The sequence below is a fragment of the Tiliqua scincoides genome, chromosome 13 (assembly GCF_035046505.1).
Source record: "Tiliqua scincoides isolate rTilSci1 chromosome 13, rTilSci1.hap2, whole genome shotgun sequence".
Classification (NCBI taxonomy): Eukaryota; Metazoa; Chordata; class Lepidosauria; order Squamata; family Scincidae; genus Tiliqua; species Tiliqua scincoides.
Genome location: NC_089833.1, coordinates 2691728 through 2707192, shown reverse-complemented (window position 1 = coordinate 2707192; position 15465 = coordinate 2691728). Strand labels below are relative to the sequence as shown.

At 47.0% G+C, this 15465-nt stretch overlaps 1 protein-coding gene across 2 annotated transcripts in view; it reads left to right on the top strand.

Annotated features, from left to right (window-relative positions):
- LMF1 (lipase maturation factor 1) overlaps nt 1-15465 on the top strand; it is a 201953-nt gene that overhangs the window by 172447 nt on the left and 14041 nt on the right. For both annotated transcript variants that reach the window (XM_066640656.1, XM_066640657.1), the window contains 2 exons: nt 3441-3624; nt 12533-12686. In XM_066640656.1, the coding sequence (XP_066496753.1) occupies nt 3441-3624; nt 12533-12686 (338 nt within the window). The remainder of the gene's footprint in view (nt 1-3440; nt 3625-12532; nt 12687-15465) is intronic.

The following is a 15465-nucleotide window of genomic DNA, read 5'->3' as shown; positions in this document are numbered from 1 at the left end:
GACAGACTGCACTTGCTCCCGGTGTGGAAGGGATTGTCACTCCCGGATTGGCCTTTTCAGCCACACTAGACGCTGTGCCAGAACCACCTTTCAGAGCGCGATACCATAGTCTTTCGAGACTGAAGGTTGCCAATACATAGTTCTCCCTTTTAAAGAAATCATTCCAAGTAGTTCTTCTTTAACACTGAAGTCTTCAAAAACCATCCGGATAAAGACTAGTAACTGGGCTATGTCTCTTATGTCTGTAGGTTCATCCAGTTGGAATGAGAAAACAACACAATTTGAAACATCCTACAACAATTGTTCAGTTGTGTCTCCACACATCTTTTCTATTCACTGCACGACGGTGTTTCTTGACAATTGTACATCTTGAATAGCAGCTATGATCTCTTTCTTATTTTTAAATCCTTCAAAAAGATTGTCAGCTGCTTTAGGAAAACAATCTTTTACAAGTTTCCCTTCAGTGAAAGGTTTGCATTTCTTTGCGATCAGGTTGCTGACCTTGAAGGATGCTATGGTTGCATTGATCGAATGTGACCTTGGCTTCGCCTTCAACTGTTGCTGAGTAGCCAATTTCAATTTAAGTTCTTTGAGTTTCAGTTTACGAATTTCACTTTTGGGTGGAAAATCAGCATCAAACTTATTGCTATGCAGAGCCTTATAATGATGTCCCAGATTCCCTTTTTTGGGCAAGGATACTGGGGCATTACAAATTAGACAACAACACTTGTCTTTCACCATGATGAAGAAATAGTCCATATCCCATTCATCATGAAAGTGATAGGTTTTGCTCTTCTTTGGAACACTCATCTTCGTTATACTGGGGTGGCTGGATGTAAGAAGGCCAAATCTGCTAAGTTAGTATAAACACTGGCTGAATCTGGTCTAAAACTGTCACTGTCCCAAAGTATTAAAGATCAACAGGAACTGAAGACCTCTGGATGATGTGCAGTACAAGGACTGGAGATGCCAAAACCACATATGCAGTTCTAAAAGTAAAAATAAGAATTCATCATACTGGCACCAATAATCAAATACCACCAAATAATCATCAAAAAAACTTAAACACCTGTCCAGCAAACCAGATAAAATCAAATACCGCCAAACAAGTTCAAATGCCACCATGCGCGATTTAATAAATTCTGCACGCAGTGTAGAATCAACGCAAAGGCTAGGCAAAATAAAATTGCAGAGGCAAGCAAAAGTCACAGTGGTTTGAACCAATCCGAAGGCAAGGCAGAGGCAAGTTAGAACAAAATTGGAAAAGCCCGCCAAAATCACCAAATTCTTGACACTTCGTTGTGTCTGCCCGAAAACGTTTAAAGAAAGCGAACTATAAAGCGACCAACGACCAAGCACACAACGCAACTAATACAGTGTATTCAGTTAAAGCCTAGGTGAATGGATATCGCCCGGTGTTGGGGCAGGGGCAGGAATGGGTGATTCTGAGAGGCAGGGGACCAGGTATGATGCCGGGCCTGTGGTGTCTCATCGCGGGGCACGGGCAGCAGCCCCCTGGGGTACCCACAAACTATTGGCATGAAAACAACAAGCACCCCCAATACACCCACAGGCAAGATTCAGGCAGGGAAAAAAGACAGGCAAAGGATTATCAGCAGCAGCAAGCCCTCGGCAGACAACCTGCCAGCATGAGCTCTCTCCTAGTGATGGGACGAGCTACTGGAGAGATAGAGCCAAGTGGGGCTGATGATCTATATCTGACCCCTCCGCGTTCTACAGGTAGATCGCGATCTACCTGTTGGACATGCCTGCCATAGTCCATCGGCAAGGGCAGGCTGAAAGGAATCCAAAAACACCAGAATGGTCCCGATCCAATGAATGCAGCGCCCAAAAAACACCCAAGAAGGAGGTCCCTCCCTCCCAGCTGCTTCGCCTGAGCCCGAAACGAAGCCACGTGGCCGCGTTTACTTGCGAGTAGGCGAACTTGCTTTAGTCCATCGAAAAGGGCAGGCTATTCCAACAATGTCAGAATGGTCCTGATCCAGTGAATGCAGCCCCCAAAAATACCTGAGAAGGAGGTCCCTCCCTCCCAGCTGTGAGTCTATTGAGCCCTATGGAAAGCGAATCAGTCTCAGGGTCGTGAGTAGGCAGACGTGCCTTGGCTGGTGGTCAGGCCAGGCAAAGGGGAATGTGAGGACACCAGAATGGTCCCAATCCGATGGAACTGGAGCGCAACAAATGCTCCAGAAGGCAACCTCCCCACCCCCCAATAAAAAGGACAAAAAAAGAGGCTTGAGCTGGTAAGGGGAATGTTTTCTATTTTGCACTTGCAAAGCCAGGTGGGTCTTTATCTTGATATGCTTGAAATAGAAGAACTTTAAACTGGGCACTGGGGAGGGCTGGAAATCTCACTGATTCTTTTTGGGGGGTTTTATTGCAGGCAGACTACAGAGAACATTCACTTGGTGGAACAGGGCTGGCTCCTCCTTATTTAATTATCTCTTTTATTTTTATTTAATTATTTATTATTATTATTCAATGTGTTTCCATCCAAGGTCACACAAGGCAGATATAGGCAAATACCATATAAAGAACGCCTCTGCCCTTGTAATTTGGGAAATGTTGAATCAATCATACACATTCTTTTTTATTGTCCTCGGCACACTAGATCCCGCCACACTTATATGACTCCACTTCTCAGCAAAATGAATGGGCTTTCAGATGAGGCAAAACTGAAGTGTCTCCTAAATGACTGCTCACCAGATGTGCTAGAGGGAGTTTCTAAATTTTTACTTTTAGCTATTTCTAAGCCTTCTAAATATAATTTGCCAAAATATTGATATTTTATGCTGAACTGTAAATGTATTATTAGTAATTTAGCAAGTTTTCATCCCTAAGTTTAATGCACACCTTGTTTTACCTTGCAATGTAAGGCATTGGACAGTGATAAAAGCCAGCCTGGAGCAGTGGTGTATGAAGCGGGTGACCAGGAGATTCCTAGTCCCAGGTGCCAGCAGGGTTAACCCTGTCTGCAACCATGATTTGGCCAGTAACTGCTCTGTTGCTGCCCTGAATCATGCCCATACCATGTTTATTGGTATGATAACATATATGAAGATACAAAAATATACAGATTTAAATATACAAACTTACAAAGTTAGTATATCTATCTATCTATCTATCTATCTATCTATCTATCTATCTAGATAGATAGATAGATAGATAGATAGATAGATAGATAGATAGATAGATAGATAGATACTGGTGTGTATAGTATATATATATACAAAATTCAATAAAAGAAAATGTTCTCTGCGCTTATTATTCATGTCATGTCATGACTTACTGATTTTTGTTATGGAGATGCCAAAAATGTATGGGCCACAGGTGCCAAATGACCTTTGTATGCCACTGGCCTGGAGTGCTCCCCACTAGGCTCCTGGAGCGCTCACAGACTCCTCTTCCTCCTTTCCTTGCAGGTGCTCCTCATCATCAGTGGAAACCTGAGCTTCTTGAACTGGCTGACCATGGTGCCCAGCCTGGCATGTTTTGATGATGCCTCCTTGGGGTTCCTTTTCAGCTCCAAGGAAAAAGGCGTAAAGGCCCAAGTCCTGGCCCTCCAGACCAAAGCAGCAGAGTGGAAGACAGCACCTTTGCGATACGGTAAGTCCTCCTCCCAGGATCCAGGCAATGAACTGCTTTTTCCAAGAATTCTTCATATTCTTGCCGGAGGCACACAGGAGCATGATGCTCTACCGGCTTCATTTTCATTGCAGTCTTGAGGGCTACAAACCTGACCCTTTAACTTAAAAAAAAATAGCAGTTCAGGATCCCCTGTAGATGCTGAAATCCATGGATACCAGGGCCACCTTTTAAGTGAAAAGGGCACACCAAAATTGCATTTCTTACCTTACCTTAAACCAGGCTCTCAGAGCTCAAAAGAGTTCAAAAGACACACTTCTGGGTCACACAAAGGTTCCTTGCATCGTGATGCATTCTGGGGTGTTGCTTGGAGGAGCAAGGAACCTCCCTGCAACCTGGAAGTGTGTCCTTTGAGCTAATTTTAGCCCTGAGAGGCTTGGGAACTGCGCAGTTTGACCACACAAAGGTAAAAAATTTCAATTTTAGTACTTTTTTTCATTTGAAAAGCATTTAAATGGCAACCGCCATCCAATGGCATCCGCGGTGAGTTAAATCTGCAGATGCCGAATCCATGGATATCAAGGTCGCACCTGTATATGAAATCAGCAACATCCCATAATTCTAGTTTTGAAGGCGTGAAAATTCCAATGCACCAGCTGTGACTTGTTCTGTGATTCATAAACACTGGATGGTAAGAGCTCTTCTGTTGGATGTCAAAATCCAAATGGTCAGCAGACATGCCTGAGAAACAGGCATCCCAGCCCCAATGGTGTGTTCATGTGTACATCAGCAGAACACCTCTCTTTGTTTGTGTGTCCAGTGTCACTTTCCTAGGCAAGCACAGAGGGCCAGACCTTGCATCCAACTCCAAAGGCTCTCTCAAAATATTCTCAGACTGAACAGTTAGTTTATCAGGGCATCAGAGAAGCTTTAAACAAACATCATTCCCCTGCAGAGATAGGAGAGGAACTATTCATATGCTCTTTTAATGCTTTAAAAAAAATGGAAGGACACCAGCAAGAAGGCTTTGCTTATTTGTCTGATCCTTGATAACTTGGGATCCTTTTTCAGTTACTACATGCCAAGGCGCAGCTGTGTCCAAGCCTCTCGGGCAAGCCGCAGCCCTCCCAGCCAGTTGACACACATGGGGAAAATTGAAAAAATAAATAGTAATGAAGGATTTTCCAAAAGGACAACAGAAAATAAAATCTTCGTAAAGGGTTTGGGGGAAAATGGTAATCCCGAGGTAGATTCGGAAAGCATCAGCCAAATCACACTCTTGATTGCCCTTGCCCCACGGCAGATTCCATCTGCCCCAAGACAGTGCATGGACAGTGCTTTAAACATCAGAAGTTGGAATGTTCATAACCGTTCCGTATCAGCCTAGCAACTGATATCAGTCACGAGGGCCTTTGGGATTTCGATGCAGAAATAGAACAGTCATGCTTCAGTAGTGGACCAGGACCCAGCTGTGGACCAGGACCAGGACCAGGTCATGGACATGCTGCTGCTGCAATGAGCTTAATCTTTCTGGAGATTTTGGCTGCTTTGGGCCACCTTGGTCTGCCCTCTACCTGTTTTCTCCCACTGCAGCACTCCCTCTGCCCCTCCTCTTGCCCTTGTCAATTTGTGTTCTGGTCATGAAAAGGAGACCAGATTTCTGGACATGTTAAATGACTGTACCTTAAAGCAGCTAGTCATGGAGCCCACCAGAGGACAGGTGACTCTGGATTTAATATTGTGCTCAGGACCTGGTTAGAGATGTCAATGTTACTGAGCCGTTGGGGAACAGTGATCATGCTGTGATCTGTTACGACATGCACGTCGGGGAAGAATCTTTCACAAAAGCCCTTGACTTCCGATGAGCGGACTTCACTCAAATGAGGAGGCTGGTTAGAAGGAGGTTGAAGGGGAAGGTAAAAAGAGTCCAATCTCTCCAGAGTGCATGGAGGCTGCTTAAAACAACAGTTATAGAGGCCCAGCAGAAGTGCACACCGCAAAGGAAGAAGGGCTCGACTAAGTCCAGGAGGGTGCCCACATGGCTAACCAGCCAAGTTAGAGAGGCTGTGAAGGGCAAGGAAGCTTCCTTCTGTAAATGGAAGTCTTTCCCTAATGAGGAAAATAAAAAGGAACATAAATGGTGGCAAAAGAAATGTAAGAAGGTGATACGGGAGGCCAAAGCCAGACTATGAGGAACACATGACCAGCAACATTAAGGGGAATAATAAAAACTTCTTCAAATATGTTAGAAGCAGGAAACCCACCAGAGAAGCGGTTGGCCCTCTGGATGATGAGGGAGGGAAAGGGGAGATAAAAGGAGACTTAGAGATGGCAGAGAAATTAAATGAGTTCTTTGCATCTGTCTTCACGGCAGAAGACCTCGGGCAGATACCGCTGCCCGAACGGCCCCTCCTGACCAAGGAATTAAGTCAGATAGAGGTTGAAAGAGAAGATATTTCAGACCTCATTGATAAAGATCAATAAGTCACCGGGCACTGATGGCATCCACCCAAGAGTTATTAAGGAATTGAAGAATGACGTTGCTGATCTCTTGACTAAAATATGTAACTTGTCCTTCAAAACGGCCACGGTGCCAGAAGATTGGAGGATAGCAAATGTCATACCAATCTTTAAAAAGGGAAAGAGGGGGGACCCGGGAAACTATAGGCCGGTCATCCTAACATCTGTACTAGGTAAAATGGTGGAATGCCTCATCAAAGATAGAATCTCTAACAGGCCTTACTGAGGGAGAATCAGCATGGCTTCTGTAAGGGTAAGTCTTGCCTCACAAACCTTTTAGAATTCTTTGAAAAGGTCAACAGGCATGTGGATGCGGGAGAACCCATGGACATTATATATCTGGACTTTCAGAAGGCGTTCGACACAGTCCCTCACCAAAGGCTACTGAAAAAGCTCTCCAGTCAGAGGAATTAGAGGGCAGGTCCTCTCATGGAATGAGACCTGGTTGGAGGCCAGGAAGCAGAGAGTGGGTGTCAATGGGCAATTTTCACAATGGAGAGAGGTGAAAAGCGGTGTGCCCCAAGGATCTGTCCTGGGACCGGTGCTTTTCAACCTCTTCATAAATGACCTGGAGACAGGGTTGAGCAGTGAGGTGGCAAAGTTTGCAGACGACACTAAACTTTCCTGAGTGGTGAAAACCAGAAGTGATTGTGAGGAGCTCCAGAAGGATCTCTCCAAACTGGGAGACTGGGCAGCAAAATGGCAGATGCGTTTCAATGTAACAATGTAAAGTCATGCACATTGGGGCAAAAAATCAAAACTTCACATATAGGCTAATGGGTTCTGAGCTGTCTGTGACAGATCAGGAGAGAGATCTTGGGGTGGTGGTGGACAGGTCAATGAAAGTGTCGACCCAACGTGCGGCAGCAGTAAAGAAGGCCAATTCTATGCTTGTGATCATTAGAAAAGGTATTGAGAACAAAAACAAATATAATAATGCCATTGTACAAATCGATGGTAAGGCAACACCTGGAGTATTGTGTCCAGTTCTGGTCACCACATCTCAAAAAGGACATAGTGGAAATGGAAAAGGTGCAAAAGAGAGCAACTAAGATGATTACTGGGCTGGGGCACCTTCCTTATGAGGAAAGGCTACAGTGTTTGGGCCTCTTCAGTCTAGAAAGGAGACGCCTGAGGGGGGACATGATGGAGACATACAAAATTATGCATGGGAAGGACAGAGTGGATAGAGAGATGCTCTTTACATTCTCACATAACACCAGAACCAGGGGACATCTGCTAAAATTGAGTGTTGGGAGGCTTAGGACAGACAAAAGAAAATATTTCTTTACTCAGCGTGTGGTCAGTCTGTGGAACTCCTTGCTGCAGGATGTGGTGATGGCATTGGGCCTAGACGCCTTTAAAAGGCGATTGAACAAGTTTCTGGAGGAAAAATCCATTACAGGTTACAAGCCATGATGTGTATGTGCAACCTCCTGATTTTAGAAATGGGCTACATCAGAATGCCAGATGCAAGGGAGGGCACCAGAATGAGGTCTCTTGTTATCTGATGTGCTCCATGGGGCATTTGGTGAGCCGCTATGAGATACAGTAAGCTGGACTAGATGGACCTATGGCCTGATCCAGTGGGGCTGTTCTTATGTTCTTATCCCCCCAACGTTCAGAACTGAGCATGTGCTATTGCTGTGCCTCTTTCTGCCCTTCCTCTCCTTCCAGTTGGGCCAGAAAGAAAGGACTGAACAATGCAGAGGTGGCACATGCTGATTGGCCACTGTCTGGGGCAGCAATTTTCAACCTTTTTCACCTCATGAGCACACTGACAAGGACCTAAAATTGTCAAGGCATTCCATCAGTTATTTTTGACAATTGACAAGGCACACCACGTTGCTGGCAGGGGGCTCACATCCCCCAATGACCCTACTACTTGTGTCCATCAGTAGGAGGATTGTGCAAATGTAGGTGCTGGGTCCTTAGCTGATCAGGGATATTGTTGGCATCCTTCAGTCTCAGAAGACTATGATGTCACGCTCTGAATGGTGGTTCTGGAACAGAGTGTCCTCTCCAGTGCGCGAAGCCTGGGTAAAGTAGGTATGGAGGATAGGCTGTTACCCATGCAGCAAATCCCCCCTCTCCACTGAAATGGTCCAATGGAAAGGCAGAGGCCAATACGGTTGGTTCCAGTGGCGTCGCCGGAGGTGCCAGAACGTGACTGTGTTCAGCCATGAACTGCCTCAGGGACTCCGGCTCCGGATTTTGCCTCGAGGTTGACTCCTGAAGCCTTTTCCATAACTGGATGTAACCACAAGGCAGTGGAGGTTTGGGATCAGAGTTTTCCTTCTCTCAGATGAGCTGCCTTCCCAGGCTGACGAGTCCCATCTACCCGGTGGCTGTTTAGTCGCCTCTTACGACAAGTACAGCCAAACTAGGGGCCTATTCTTATCCCCAGCCCCCAGGGGATATACTTATACATATATAAGTATAAGTATAAGTACATTTACTTATACATATACCAAAGAGGTAATGAAAACCTGGACAGCGCAGGACTGCAGCTTAGGATTGACAGGGAACTAGTTAAAAACCACTTACTTGGCCTAAATGTATTCAAGTCATTTGAACCAGATGAACTGCATCCTAGAGTACTAAAGGAACTTGCAGATGTACTTGCAGAGCTTCTTTCAATTATCTTTGAAAAATCCTGGAGGACGGGGGAGGTGCCACTAGACTGGAAGCGGGCTAATGTGGTCCCAATCTTTGAAAAGGGGAAGAAAGGAGACCCAGAAATTACAGACCTGTCAGTCTGACTTCAATACCAGGGAAGATATTAGAACAAATAATCAAACACACAGTTTGCACACATCTAGACAACAACTCAGTGATCAACAGAACCCAACATGAATTTGTCAAATATAAATCTTGCCAGACAAATCTCATCTCCTTTTTTGATCGAGTTACTAACTTACTAGACTGTGGGAATGCGGTAGATGTAATATATCTTGACTTCAGTACAGCATCTGACAAGGTCCCACATGACATCCTAATCAGCAAGTTGGTAAAATACGGGTTCAATGATACAATCGTCAGATGGATTTCAACTGGTTGGACAGCCGTACACAGAGGGTGTTTGTCAATGGCTTTGCATCAACCTGGAGGGTGGTTTCGAGTGGGGTTCCCCAGGGCTCTGTCTTGGGCCTGGTTCTTTTTAATATCTTCATCAATGACTTGGATGAGCATCAGCAAATTTGCAGATGACACCAAACTGGGAGCAGTAGCAAACACAATAGAAGACAGTAGAAGCCCTGAACAAAATGGAATACTGGGCTGAAATGATGAAGTTCAATAGGAATAAATGCAAAGTTCTGCACTTGGGCAAAAACAACCAAAGATGCAGGTATAGAATGGGAGCTACCTGGCTTGGCAGCACTTCATGTGAGCGGGATCTTGGAGTTGCGGTGGAACACAGGATGAACTCCCAGCCGCAGTGTGATTCGGCTGCAAAGAAGGCGAATGCAGTTTTAGCCTGCATTAACAGAACCGTAACTTCCAAGTTACTCAAAGTTGTGGTTCCGCTTTACTCTGCACTGGTTAGACCTCACCTGGAGTATTGTGTCCAATTCTGGGCACCCCACTTGAAGAAAGATGCAGCCAAACTGGAGCAGGTCCAGAGGAGAGTGACGAGGATGATCAGGGGGCTGGAGGACAAGCCCTACAAGGAAAGGTGGAGGGAACTTGTCATGTTCAGCCTGGAGAAGAGAAGGCTGAGAGGGGATCTGAGAGCTCTTGAAATACCTAAAGGGTTATCATATGGCAGAAGGGAATCATTTATTCTCAGCTGTCTCTGAAAGTAGAACTAGAACCAAAGTCTACAAAATGCGAGAGGAGATTTCAATCATCAGGAAAAAATTCCTGACGGTCAGGGTGGTTTGCTGAGAGAGGTGGTGGACTCTCCCTCACTGGAGATATTCAAGGAGACGCTTGACAAGCACCTGTTGGAGATGCTCTAAAAGGATTTCCTGCCTAAGGCAGGGGTTTGGACTAGATGACCTATTAGGCCCCTTCCAACTGTATGATTCTATGATCTATTATCTAATAAATGGCCCTCCTCAAATTCCTGTGGCACATCTGCAGATCGTCCACAGCACATCAGTGTTGAAAACCACCGCTCTGGAAAGACAAAAAAAGGAAACTAAGGAGGAAGAGGAACTTTTTAATGACTAGGCTGGTGACAGTGAGTGCATAGCTCTTGAAAGTGGGTCCCAGGCTGCAAGTTGTGGGTGGAATGTGTCCCAGTTCCTGACAGTCTTTCAGCAATGACACTTCAGCATAGCTCAGCAGCTGAGAGCTGATGGTGGTGCTGGGAGAATGGCTGGATAAAGAATCCAATGGCTGGATAAAGAGCTTCCAGGGATCCAGGGATGAGGATCCAGCCCATGGGTCTTAGGTGTGACACTCCTGGCTTAGGCAGTTTGAAAAGGGGATTCCACAAATTCCTGGAGGACAGCTCTGTCCATGGTGACTAGTCATAATGACTCTACCTCCAGATTCAGTGGCAGGTTGGCTCTAAATACTAGTGGCAGGGGAACAATGGTGGTGGGGATGTATGTGTTCCTTATCTGCTTCCCAGAGGTTGGGCCTCTGTAGGAACCAGGACTTTGGCCTAATTCAGCAGGACTTTTCTTATGTTCTTATATAACTGTCTGGAAGAAAATCCAGAAAAAAATGTTAAAAAAGAAAACAGACACTTATCCAAAAGCCAGCCGTGACTTTACTCTGCATTCGGATGAATTATTAGCCCAGCATTGTAGACATTCTTCTTGTCAGCTCCTTCTCAGACTGTTTAGAGAAGGTCTGATGTTCTGAAATACCTGGCACAAGCCTGTTGGCCAAGGTTTAAGGCGATGGGGTGGGGGGAACAAGCGTTGTTTTCCTCACTGGCCAAGAAAGGAGCCATGCCAGCCTGCAGGCTGCCCTCGAATGGTGGCCGGAGGACTCTGGGCTGTCCCATCCACAGAAGGCCAGATAAACTGTGCGGCAGGATGACAGCATCATCGCCGATGTGGAAGCCAAGAGGGGCAGGTTCCTGGCCTAAGGGGAGAAAGATGGAGTAACATAGGGAGGGTGAAAGAAAAAGGAAAGGCACCCAGTTTGACCCTCGGTACACTTCAACCAGTGTTGCCTCTTCTGGCTTGCTGCAGCTTTTCCACATCTCTAGTGGAGGCAAAACTTCCTGGCCCCTGTTGCCTGACATCCTTCAAACTAGGGATGCTAAAGACTGATCTCGGGGCCTTCTGCTGGCCAAAGAGGTGTACCTGCAGAACTGTAACAGCAAAACTGTATTGCCTGCTCCCCAAACTGCTTTCCTCTTTGTGGAGGCAAAGGTGCTGAGAGTTCTGTCATGTTTCTTTTGTGGGTGGCATGATCTCACCCTGTCTCTGTCCCCTCCACAAGGATCAAATGGGAAGAGTTTCAGGCCAGGAACTGTTTTGAAGAACTAGCGGCAAGCAAAATCCCAGAAACCTCCCGTTCGATTGTGGTGCGGCCATGTTTATTAATTGGCTAAGCTCCACTCTGCCTTTTCAGCTGATTGAAAGACAACTGACAGTTGTATTAAGGCTCTGTGATGTTTGCAGCTGGTCAGGGGGCTGCTTACCCTGGTATCAGATAGTCAGGTTCACCGGAGACTGAGACAGGATGGATGACTTTGCAAGAATGGTTTAGTCGAGTAAAGGCCTTTACACTCATGGGGGCCGGCCCTGTTATGTCACAGGGTGCCCCTAACATGAGCACCTCCTGTTCCTCATCACAGGAGGGCCAGTTGCTCCCACCCACTGCCAAGAGTCCAATGTGTTGAGGCCCAGGCAGGGGTCAGTCAGTCCAACAGGAGTCCATGGTAGTTTGTGACCCTGGGTGGTGTGCTGGTAACCTGATCCAGGGCATGTTCAAGGAAGTCCCTGCTGCCTGGGTGCTGGCACTTGGCACCTGCTGGGCATTCAAACTGGTCTTGGGTAGGTGGGGCTTCTTCCTCTGTCAGGTTCTTGACCATTTTGAACCCCAGAGGGTTCCGTCCCCAGGAGTTCCCAGGTCCGGTTCCTGATGTCCAGGGCTGGGGCCTCGAGGACCCCTTTCAGGGCGGTACAGGTGAAGGAAGGGCAAGGTGTCCACCTCATATGGTACCCCTTGCTGTGCTCCAGACACAAGGAGAGGAGCGAACTCTCCCTCTGCTGCTGGGCTCCTTATGAGCCCAGCAGCCAGCCCAGCCCTTCCAGCCCTGTGACTGGCTTGATCTTGGGCCCTGCTCCGAAGGAGGCCCTCAGCATGGAGCCAGGTCTAGGTGAGACACTGCTTGCTCCTGCTCTAGAGGATGCCCAGATAACAGGCTCCCTTCCAAAAGCTACATGTCTTTCTTTTTACATGTTAAGTTTGGTTTTTCTTGTTCTTGTCTTTTCCACAGGCTGCTACATCCGCAAAGTAGTGAACATATCCTTTGGAGTCCTGATTGCCTACCTCAGCATCCCTGTAATTATCAATCTGCTGAGCTCCCGACAAGTCATGAACACATCCTTCAACCCTCTAAGGATAGTCAACACCTATGGAGCTTTTGGAAGGTACAGACCTCTTTGGCCATGGGATGCTAATTCCTGTCTTGTCTCCCATTTGCTGTCTTGATTTCTTTTCCATTTTAAGTTTCAGTAGTTAGAAAAGATTCTTCTCTGGGGGGGGGGGGATTTTGCATACACCAACCCTAATGCTGGATTGCTAAAGTACCTTCAGAAACCACCCACTAGCCAGGATATGGTGTACTGGCTGTGTAGGAGCACAGAACAAGTACAGGATATGGAGCTCAGCTTGCTTTAAAAACTGAAAAACAAGCTCATAGTCCTTGTGGTTACTATTAGCTGCTGAAATTGCAATAAAATCCTGGCTGGGTCAGATGGGGAGGCAGATGACTGAGGGCCCAATCCTATCCAACTTTCCAGCACCGGTGCAGCCACAATGCAGCCCTGAGGTAAGGTAACAAATGTTCCCTAACCTTGTGAAGGCCTCTGTGACTGCCTCCCCACCAAAGGATGCAGCACAAATCCCACTGGCATGGCTGCATTGGCACTGGAGAATTAGATAGGATTGGGCCAGGGGTGTCAAACATAAGGCCTGGGGGCCATGTGCGGCCCCCAGAAACTTTTTATCCTGCCCTCAGGCTCTCAGCTGCTGAGTAGTGCTGAGGTGTTAGTGCTGAAAAGCAGCCTACATGAAAATTGGGGACCCCACTATCTTGAAATATGATCAAATTTGGTATTTTCTCTTCTGTCATTTGTAGTTAATGAGTTTCTTCTTTTGTGAGAACACAGTGCTGATTTCTGGCCATCAGCTGCTTAATGATGTCACTTTCTGCTTAATGACCACTTCCGGCCTTCGGCAGGTGCCCTGAGTTCTAACTTTGGCCCTCTGTATAAAACGAGTTTCACACCCCTGCCCTAAGCTTTCCAATGGCAGGAGCTCAGGAGTTTAGTGCTCTTTACCTTTGCTCATTGCTAGTAAAGACTCAACAAATTAGGGCCGTGTTCCTCAAACTATGTCAGGACCCACTAAGTGGGTTGCAAGCCAATTTCAGATGGGTCCACATTCATTTCAAAATGAATTTTATTTTTAATATATTAGACTTGATGCTACCATGGTATATGACTGCATCTGGGGAAATGTTGCAGATCTTTACATTTAACAGTCTACTATGCTTTTAACAATTATAGTCAATGGGGCTTACTCCCAGGTAAGTATGGGGCATTTGGTGGGCCGCTGTGAGATACAGGAAGCTGGACTAGATGGGCCTATGGCCTGATCCAGTGGGCTGTTCTTATGTTATGTTCTTATGGATAGGATTGTTGCCTTGGGATATTTGGGGAATTTTTTGAAAGCAGATCAGCAATTGCTGGGAAGGGTTAGGAGGGTTCTTCTTTATTTTAAATAATTTTTAAACATATACTGTACTTATTGGTAAACTTTTAAATTACTTAGGCCCAAATCATAACCAACTTCCCTGCTATGACATGTGCCAGTGGGGCATGTCCTGCATCCTGAAGTTGGGGGTCATTCCCTCAAGGTAAGGGAATGTTTGTTCCTTTACCTCAGAGCTGCATTGCCCTTACCTTGGTGCTGGAAAGTTGGTTAGGATTGCGCCCTTACTCACTTTGCAGCGCTATTCAAACCCCCTCCCCCGAATCAGCACAAGTCCCTTGTGTCAGCTCCCAGCCATTACAAATGAGTCGTAAAGCACATTTCACAATGACTCAGGACTACTCCTGAGTGTGCAGGCCTTGTGGAGCCAGTCCCAGGCCCATAAGCAATTGGTTTATGCCGACCTGGGAAGACCAAAACAGGGTGGTGGGAGAGGACAGTGGAAGGGAGGATTGGAGGCAGGGAGGGGGCAATTCTGGGCAGGAAGAGGGTGGTCCAGGGGGCGGATTGGGCCAGGAGGGAAGGTGGAAGCCACAGTGGTGCAGGCTGGATTCCAGCCACTGGCCCAAGTGACATTACTTAGACCGCATGAATCTGTGCCGATGAAATCGCAAGTGCAGATCTGAGTAACCCCACAGGGCTGTCTGGGGCATTTATCAGAGTAAGGGGAAGGAAATCCCCTTACTCCAAGTTGCACACTATCCTACACCAAACCTACGGTGGATACAGTGCTGGGCAGTCAGCCTGCCTGTTCTAGCACAGGTTAAGATGGTGCTCTTTATTTGATTTGGGGTGCAATCCAAACCCGCACTGGAACAGGCAAGCCAGGAGGCTTGCGCTGCATCCAACGCGGGTTTGCAGCAAGCAGTGGCTTAGCCACAGACAAGGGGAAGCTCTTCCCCTTACCCATGGGTAAGGGCTGCGTGCCCCTATGGATCTCCTCGGACCTGCGCCACTTCCGGAGGTGGCGCAAGTCAAAGGAGAGCGGAGGGGCTTGAAGTTGCTCCGCTTGCCCCAGAGATGGGGGTTGGGATCTGGCATAACCGCCGGGTCCCAGCCCTGCCCCTGGCTCCCCGGTTGCCCGTCCCCGGGGCCACCCTCCTCCCGCCCTGTAATGCCCCCTCCCACCCCCTCCCCACGCTCCCCCATGCCTTTGCTGCTTGTGTCGGTGCGACACAGCTCCCACTCACGAAGGCGCAAACGTGCTTTACGGCCACCTATGCCGCTTTACGGCCACTTATGCCGGCATAACTGCCGGTTAGGATTGCACCCATAGTCGTATTGGGGGGGGGGGAGTGTTAAAAAATTTTCTGCTTGTTGATGTCACTTCCAGCCATGAGATCATTTCCAGGTTAATGAAATCACTTCTGGTGGGTCCTGACAGATTGTCATTGTAAAAAGTGGGCCCTTCATGCCATTTATTTACTTATAAGA